This window comes from Mizuhopecten yessoensis, unplaced genomic scaffold, assembly GCF_002113885.1.
Source record: "Mizuhopecten yessoensis strain PY_sf001 unplaced genomic scaffold, ASM211388v2 scaffold2597, whole genome shotgun sequence".
Lineage (NCBI taxonomy): Eukaryota > Metazoa > Mollusca > Bivalvia > Pectinida > Pectinidae > Mizuhopecten > Mizuhopecten yessoensis.
Window position 1 is genome coordinate 264,650 of NW_018404625.1, and position 9,574 is coordinate 274,223.

At 36.6% G+C, this 9,574-nt stretch overlaps 1 protein-coding gene across 1 annotated transcript in view; it reads right to left on the bottom strand.

Moving 5' to 3' along the window:
• The window catches only part of LOC110446154 (recQ-mediated genome instability protein 1-like), a 14,624-nt gene extending 12,405 nt beyond the window's left edge, over positions 1–2,219 (bottom strand). Inside the window, exons 1-3 of the mRNA XM_021491155.1 lie at positions 2,100–2,219; positions 1,117–1,265; positions 443–589 (exon numbers count right to left, since the gene is read on the bottom strand). Coding sequence (XP_021346830.1) covers positions 443–589; positions 1,117–1,242 — 273 coding nt within the window. The 5' untranslated portion in view covers positions 1,243–1,265; positions 2,100–2,219. The remainder of the gene's footprint in view (positions 1–442; positions 590–1,116; positions 1,266–2,099) is intronic.
• Positions 2,220–9,574: the final 7,355 nt, after the last annotated feature.

Sequence of the window (9,574 nt, forward strand, 5' to 3'; positions counted from 1 at the left end):
CCCCCCCCGGCTCCCTACCCTAAATGACCCGGGCTAGACAATAAAGGTAGTCTGATAGTCTGAGACTAGTGAAATCTACAGTAGGACTAGTGGTTCTAAAAACTGTGAACCATAATTGATTAGTCAAAATTTGATATTACTTATGGTGTTGAATACTCTTGGTTTAGTGGAATTTGTTTACAGTCTATTGAAATTGGAAACTGCACACAACATAGCCCAACCGACTAGTAGTTTTTAAAATCAATTTCTAGCCACAGAAAACCCCTGGGGGAGAGGGGGACATTTTCTTTTTAAGATGCTGATACAATAAGTGACTTACTGTGATTGAATCAGTAAAAATCCAAAACTGTGTCAACCAAGGTTCCCACAGATTCTCAATCATCAAATATATCATGAAATATGAGCTATCTGATGACTTCACAGTTTACAATTCTGTACATACTTGGAGAGCGTAGGTGCCAGAGAGTTGGTATTTTGCAACCTCTGCAAGCCCATTAGGTAGGCACCGAGTACCGAGCTCGTGGAGGTCTGCTAACAGCCACTGTTCAAATACCAAGTCATTGATCCGGGATTGTACGATGTTGTTGCCCTTTAAACACAAAAGGTTGTTCAAGGTATAATGCATTAAATAAAATGTATCATGAAATTGGAAAAAATAAACATTCTTTTTCATCTGGAACTTTTTCATCTGGAATCTTGACATATTTTAAATATTGTTATAAACAATATAACAACCAGGCCCCGAGATCATGAATCAATCTTTAGTCTAAAATTGTCTTCAGAAGTTAAGTTTTAATCATGGCTTGACCAATCACAAATTAACATCATGAAAACCTTAGGTCTAAGGGTGTTTCATGATCACAAGGCCAGGCCTTAACATATCGTCCTATTGTATAAATTAGAGGATTTCATAGTAAATACGTGACATTTTCACTGGCCCTTATATGATATCTGCTAGTCTACTTTTAAAAGATCTATTCTAAATTAAAGTTTTTGTCACATGCATGTCATGTTCGGTTTAAACACGTTTCACTGTTATTTGAACTGAACTTTTTCATTCTGTCAAAATGAAAATAATTAAAGAATAAACATATATTTTTTTTAAACAATTCAAACCTGGTTTTCTTCCTTAATCCATTCCACACAGGCCTCAAGCCAGTCCTCGGGAACCAGAACAGACTTGGCTCTCAGCCAGGAACGAGTCTGACCAATCATTGCCCCAGTCATCTTCCTTAATGTCATTTAGTCATGATAACTCCCTTATCCTGGAAAAATAAAATGTAAAGTAACATTCATTCTATACTTTGAATTAACCCTTAGACTAGTCATCTCTTAATCTCTCAGGTTGTGCATTTTTCCCGTCCTGTTACAGTGGTGCTGTTGGTTGTAAATATAGTGCTGCTTTTCTGGGCAAAGACTTATAGAAAAAGGCAAGAGGAATGTAGTGGAACTGGACTGGGTCATGCGAAGGCCACCAGCTGGTAGCTTAATTGGTAGAGAATGCATCTAGAGTTCGGAGGTTCCTGGGTTTGAATCCCGGTTTGGCAGTGTATTTTCTCTTGACTGTTACACAGGCCCAACATGTTCAACAGTAGAGGAAAAATTGATTGGAATAAAAAGAGAAAATAAATCCATCATCTGTAAAAAATGAGATTTTTTTTTAAAGAAAAACTTGTTATCGACCAGTGAAACATTTGAACAGGGATTCGATTCGTTACAAATGTCTGAAAAACTGATATGGGTAACAGCATATTTCAGACATTTGTAACGAGCCCCTGTGTCTGAACTGTAATTTAAGTTAGTTGTCTTCCTTTGAACACCAGGTCACAGTCGCCGCTCCGGATTACGTACGCGTACCGGCTATTCAAGGTAGGTAACACTTTTTGACAAATTCTTAACTTCAAGAAATACAATTTTCAGTTACTAGCTTTTCGTTTCCATCAGTAGACTGTACAGTACACATTTTAATCGCAGTCCTTGGATATTTCAACTGATATGAGTTTGCAATCCGACGTTAGGCTCTGAAATGAAACCGATCTGGATATATACCTCTGGGTTTTATAAACTTATCAACTTAATAAGTTGAATTTTCTACTTACCTGAGTCAGAAAGTATAATGAACGGGACGGCATTTGAGGTAATAAACAGGACAGAGAGCTCGGTTGGTACTGTAGCCTATTTCATTTCATGACTAGTAGGTTTTCGTCTGTTACCCGCGGTTTTTGGGAGAATCATTTGAATACAGAAACTAACGTCGCCATTTTTATGTGATTGTCGAATACGACAAATATCAAAGAATTACAATTTATTCGTAAAAATAAAAAACCTTCGCAGAAATGGCACAGAATTGTTTTCACCTAGACAATAAAATGATTTTTATTATTATTCCCAATCACTTTCTGATCAAGCAATGATTAGTCCCTGAAGCTCGTTTCCGGTGAGCAGTGAATAGGGTATGTGTATGAAGCGGATTTTATCCGCTATAATAGACTAAACCTTGCGGATAAAGTACGTTAGGGTTTCGCTCAGTTTCGCTCTGATGACATCGTTGTAAGCTAATAATAATAATAAGCTTGTGGTGATGTATGCTATTCTTTTCTTCTAATGTATACTGTACACACGGGTTGGTGCAAACAAATCTGCAGTGACAATCCACTCTAACATTCATGATCAACGTCCAAAAAGTACTCGAGTAACCAGACTGCATGAAAATTAATATTATACCTATCGAGAATGAGATAAAAATGATAAATTAAATGCACTTACAAAAAGTGTACCAACATTATAGTTATTACTACATTGGGGTCCGTCAATTTACCCAATACAACCCAATACTACCCAATACAAACGTCGATTTACCCAATACAACCCAATACTACCCAATACAAGTGCCGATTTACCCAATACAAACATCGATTTACCCAATACTACCCAATACAGAAAGTAAACACCCAATAAAACTGATATACCAAATAAGTATACAATTAAAGTTAAATATATGAAGATCTTAATCCAATTACTTGTAAATGTATTTTCATTATCTTTGAAGTTAATTATGACGGGAATGATATACAATAATTTATCGTTGTTACATTCGAAAAATTATAGCAAGATATATTTCATCATTTATGAAGTAATTAAATCAATTACCACGGAAATGATATACAACAATTCATTGTTGTGATATTGGATAACATATAGAAAGACGAATTTTATTATTTATGAAGTAAATTATGACGGGAATGATATATAATAATTTATCGTTATCATATCGGATAAAATATAGAAAAATGAATTTCATTATTTATTCGCGGGAATGATTTACTATAATTCGGAAAGAAATCAAAGAAATACAGAAGTTATTGTTATTTGTAGCAAGCATCACCTGTCAATCAGTTGTTTGTATTAACAATGAAATATTTTGAAATGAAATAGATTGAATCAAGGATTTACAAATAACGACTATCTTGCCAAAAAATATCCGGGTCCGCACAACATCGTTACTTGTATTAGGTACATTTAACTTTATATTGGATAGTTATCCCATTATCTCAGATAATTACTCAAACAGATCATCTTGACGTTTTAAATTAATGAAATCCGCGGACGACATCATTGGTCCATTTCATTGCAAAGAAATTCGAGTTATTTCCCCTCAACTGTGGATATAGACGTCTCTAGCACAGAGACCTGCGAATGTTTTACAGCTATATTCGGAACTTAACTGAGATGTTCATAGTAGTTTCCTATGAAGGTTTGTGGTTTGGGTTGTTTGGTTTATTTGGTAACGCGTCCTATTAAAAAGTTATTGTCCTTTAAAATATATATAATCTTTCTTTATTTTACAACAATAATGATTGGAAGCAGCTAGGGTCGTCTCCGGTCTTACGACCATTGCTTCACGCGAGGCATTATATTTAGAAACTAGCTGGAAACCATTTAAACAGAGAAGAGAAGAGCAGATACTGTGTACTTTTTATAATATTCACAATTAACGTGACCCAGCTGACTTAGAACACCTAATCCCACCAAACAGGCGCGATTTAAACAGGGAGTTAAGAAACACAGACAATTAGCAAGCACCCCGTTGTCGTCTTGTCATTACAAAAACATCTTTTGTTCCGTCGTCTATACATTTATGGAATAATTTAGATAACAACATAAAATCCGGTTTTTGTCTTCAGACTTTTAAGAGTTAAATTTCTCGTGTACCTCCATCTGTGCCTGCTTATCTACATACTGGAAATCGCTATCTTTCTGTACTACATGGCCGTATAAGGCATCGTTGTAGTGGTTTACGGTCAGATTTATTTAGAGTAGGAATTTGTCGGTCCCCTAAATTGTTTGTGCGGTGACGGTGTGGAAGATGCGAATCACTACTTCTTTACATGTTCAAATTTTGTTATTCAAAGACTTGCTTATTTGATACCTTAAGTGATTTATATGTAGATTTTAATCTAGAAATTATTTTGTTGGGAAATAGTGACACTTACTCCTACGAAACAAACATCAATATAGTTAAATCGGTACAGACGTTTTTTGAATACAACAAAGCGTTTTGTTACTACCTGAACGAACCTTTTACAATCGGCACCGAATCTGCTCATTCCCTACTTCATTTCCCGTCTTTCATATACTTTCTCTTCCTATCCCCCTTTACTTTTTGTGATAAAGTTGATTTAGACAAAAAAATACATCTACTATATTAATATTTTTGTAAATTTATCTCTGTGTACATAGTACGTCCCGTGATGTAAATGTAATTCATATGCTGTATTCGTGGAGAAGAGCTTGTAAGTTGTTAGAACTTGTCTCTCATCAATTTGTCTGTTTCGACAATAAAATATGTTTAAATCAACAATTATGAAACAAGTTATTTCCACTTATATCAATCACTCTTGATGGCCCGGATGTTAGCGCGCGGGGGTCTAAATGTTGGAAGAAACCGGAGTACCCGGAGAAATCTCCACGCGGTCAGACAGGTGACCCCGTACCTGTTCACGTCCGATCAGGGAATCGAACCCCGGTTGCATTGGTGAAAGGCGAATGATTTATCCACTGCGCCACCTGGCCACCCGGATAGTCTGTAACGTCTTATTAAAAGCTTATGTCATTTAAAGACATTCTTCCAATTGTGTTTTATATGCGTGTGTGATGGGAGCATTTTGTGGGTATTTGCCTGCCAGCGATAGCGGGGATTGATGCCGACTTGAAAGTGTAACCTCAATGAAATAACGTGCCGGTGATATGTCCGGCCTGAGGACAGAACCGACTGCTTTTTTTCACAGGGGCGAACGTTCTACTTAGGGGATAGTACATTGTTTTGAGTGGCTATCGGACGAGAGTTTAAACCAAATTTCATGTTCTAATCGCCAGTATAGACACGAAAAACAACGTACGTTCCCCATTCTAACACATCGTAACAAATATACTACGCTAATATGTTTAGAAACATTGTATTCCCTTCTACAAAAGTACGTAGTAAAATACTTTGTGACCTGAACTGGCGACGTGTCATTCTGCAGCGGACTGACCAATCGGAAAGAAGCTTTCAAAAGTAGGTTATTTGGCCCCGCCCATACTGGCGAGCGCTCGATCTGTATACCGTGTGTTCGTGAACGTCCTGTTACCAAAGTTTATACGACACATTTTGATTAGTATCGACCACATTCTTACATTTCCATGTCAGTATGCATACCAATCTGTGCTTATCGATAAAATCGGTGATTATTTGTATAGATTTGTGAAGAAATAAATGGAGGTAAGAACAAGGAATGTTAATTTTTTACTTTTTAATTCATTCAACAAATACATTTAATAGGTCGTTTCTGTTCTGTTTCCTGCTAGCCTTATCAGCGGGATTTCGCTAAGAAACGAGCTTGTTGCCATATTGTTTTGGTTAGAAACGGGGCGTGGCTTAAGTGCGATGGGAGGAGCTTAACACGATTGATCATGATTCTTTGATCGCAGATTAGAAAATGGTCCGTATCCAATCAAAGCACACGTTGCAAACGAATCGTGTTAGAATATACAATAAAACTGAGGTGGTGCCAAGGAGGCGTTATAAAGTACATATACTATGATATAGAATAGAAATACAAGTCAAGATGGGGAAATTAAAGATCACAACTGTCGAAAATCTTTACGCTGTACACATTATTGTTGTCAATGTAATATGGGTGTATTACTCTTCATCATGTCCCTCCCTCTCGAAGGGTCTAGTGTGGTTGTAACCCTATCCAGAATAGCTCTTTGGTTCATCTAACATGCAAGCTCCTCCTCCCGAAACCAAAGCAAGGTACTACATGATGTTATAAGTATGGAGTAACCATAGACACTCGTCTTCATATGGGACAGGTTGTTGCGATGACGTTTAACATCGGTTAGAAAGGAAATGAAAGAAAGCCCCCGAATCTGCATGGGCCGACATTGGTCGCCTCTTACGATATATATGCAGTGGGCACACAAAAAGGTTATTGGATTAGTTTCTCTATTTTCCCTTCAATCGGGAACCGTCGGCACTTTCCGTAAGCGAGAATATAAGTCGGGAGTAGCAATCGGGAACCGTTCGCACTTTCCGTAAACGAGTATTTTTCTCGTTTTACGGAAAGTGCTGACGGTACCCGATCTTTGTCCCCTAAGCAGCAGACATACAGCTGCAGAGGGCCCCACAATACAATGTACAACGTAGCTGTCCAAGAAACGAGACTCATACCGTGATATTAAGTTATGTGGAAAAAAGGACCACAGCCGATATGTGAAACAATATATAACTGTCGGAATGATATAAGGTCTTTATGTGCTAACTGAACAGCCAATGCAACTTGCACGGAGAAATGGACCCGTTGTGAACCGTTACTCATCAACAAGGCATACATCTGAGAGCGAGGTTCTACGGCTATAAAACCGCTAATTACGCCTTCATATCTGTCAGCTGTTGACTCATGGCATATGATGATCCAAGTGCTGTTTAACGTAACATGATGATTAATGTTGTGGATGGAGACATCTTAAAATTTCCAAGGCCAAGCTTCAGAAGGAATAAAAGCTGTAATCAAACCACATTTGCCAAACATTTACGGGAAAATTAACCCGAACTAAATGCACCCTTGACGATTGTAAACCGCATGCTCTGTTCAAACTACAGTGTAGCAGCCATTTTTTTAATCAACACTGTTGACTGTTGTTTTTTGAGTTTGACCTATTTAAACACAGATTTGCGTTGATATGGAAGTAAGGAATAACCATGATAAGAAAGCCTTCACTTTCACTAAGTGCATCCAGTTCTTTTCGGTAATATACCTTATACACGTAACCCTCAAAATCATCCTGGTTATTTCGTATAATTGAATCTAAAAAGACAGACACCACGTTTTCGTTTATAGTTCATGAACATTTATCAAATTTTGACGAGAACAAAATAATTTTGCACAAAACACAACGTTGCACTGTACTTTGTTCGTCGAGCAATTTCAACCTATCAAAAGTTAGAAGTACATGTACAAATACTGCACGAAGCATTACGGTATATCATCACGTTTTGTGTTAGGTCTCAATTTCAACCTATCAAAAGTTAGAACTGCATATACAAATACTGTGTAAGCATAGCCTTCGGTCTTTGCTTTAGGTTATGCGATAAAACCTGAAAACGTCTATTGAATTATTTAAACATAATCAGTTTCTCACAAAACGAAGTCTGCACAGAATAAATTTAATCAAAGCAGTTATATGAGTCTGATAGGATACATTGATATCTTTAGCTCATCGACATCAGATTGTGTGCTGTTCAAATCGCATTTTGCTCATGGTCCGGCGTTCGTCATTCAGTCACTTCGTATGAAAACAAATTTGTTATCGCTATTCCTCAGAAACTACTTAAAGAGGTTACGATGCATACCAGTTATCGCTCAAGTCAATAATTGTGCTTGTTTTCATTAGGAATGGATCGGAAAACCACAATGGCCGCCAGACAGCAATCTTTGATTTGCGCATGTATGCAATTAGTTTGTACAGCCATTTCTTTTTTTTAAAAACTACATAGGGAACCATGTTAAAACTGATATTCGCGAATCCCTTTATCAATTCTATTGCACGCTCCTGCAGATTACGGGAAAGAATTATCGAAAGAGGCGACTTACTGCATGTGAACCCCACTCCCGTTAAAGTCTGTTACAGTTGCATCAACCTCAAACGTTTGTACATGTATAAATATTCCACGCATTTGTTGTTACTGCTATAAGACGAAACAGGGTAAGTTCAACCCATTTTGTCTCTTAATGTGCATGTTCCAAATTGAAATGGATCCGAAAAACCAACTACATGTAAGAACAACATTTCAATGTTTATTTTGTGTTGTTTCACGGCTCATTGACAATTTAGGTAATTTCTTTTAGTCATTTAAGGCAAAAGAACACTGTAGAATAAACTTTCACAAAAAGGTATAATAAAAATAAAAATAAATAGGTTAAATGGTGTGAAAAAATGTAAAAAATACATGTTAAATATTGTAAATATATTTATTTATTGATTGTAAGTAATTATATTATAACAGCACCGAAACTGTATCAAACAAATTCTTCAAACTTAATACATTGTAAAATTTATCACACATTTGTTTGAAGTTAGCGCATTCAAACATAAAATGTTTGACAATGAACGGTTGATCACAAGCATGGCAGTTCGACTGATCTTCCTTTTGTAAAATGTAAGCGGTGGGTGATGTATATATGGTCGAGAGGACAACTTCCTCTCTGTGGTTTGCGCTGCCTGTTACACATGATAAATCCACATTAGGATGAATTGATAATAAATGAACTTTTTATTATTGTATTTATTTCCTCGATGCAATTTTTCTTGCTAATTCGTTTAATAAGATTTGGCATGGAAGGTTTAACGTTAGAGTAAGGCAATTTCAATGAAATTATCCAGTTGTCAGTAAAAGTGTCATGTGTACACGTGTCACTGTTGGAGTGTCATGTTACCCTGTCCAGGGTATGACATTTCAGTGAGAAACAGTTACTCATTGGGTGGCTTCACTTTCGCCATATGACCTTAGCTGTTGCAAGAACTTCAAACCCTTCCAATCTTGTACTTATTTTTGTATGCCTTAAGCTTGATCGGAAATATAAGATGGCTACCAGGCAGACATTGAGTATGACCATTGGAGTTTGTTTACCGCTATTTCTCAGATTGTTGAGTAGATTTCAGTTCAATGATAAAGTTCTTCCTGTCCCCTTGTCTTGCATATTTCCTTTTGAACTTGATCAAAAGAAAAAAAAACTTTAAAAGAAACAGAAGACAGCTACCATGAAGCAGAAAATTATGTTTTAACACATTACCATTCTGGATTATACGCCAACAATGTTTTTCAGGAGGTGAAGGAAATTTCAATTTAATGATAAGGTCCTTCCTGTTGAGCTTCAAAAGAAAAAGATGGCTTCCATCAGAGGAACTCTTTTTTTTTAATAAGTTACTCGTCCGGTTTTTAGGCCAACATTCAACATCACTTGAAAGGGAAACGTCAAACACATTAGTATGAACATGAGATGATCAACAGTTACGGCATTATGAATTT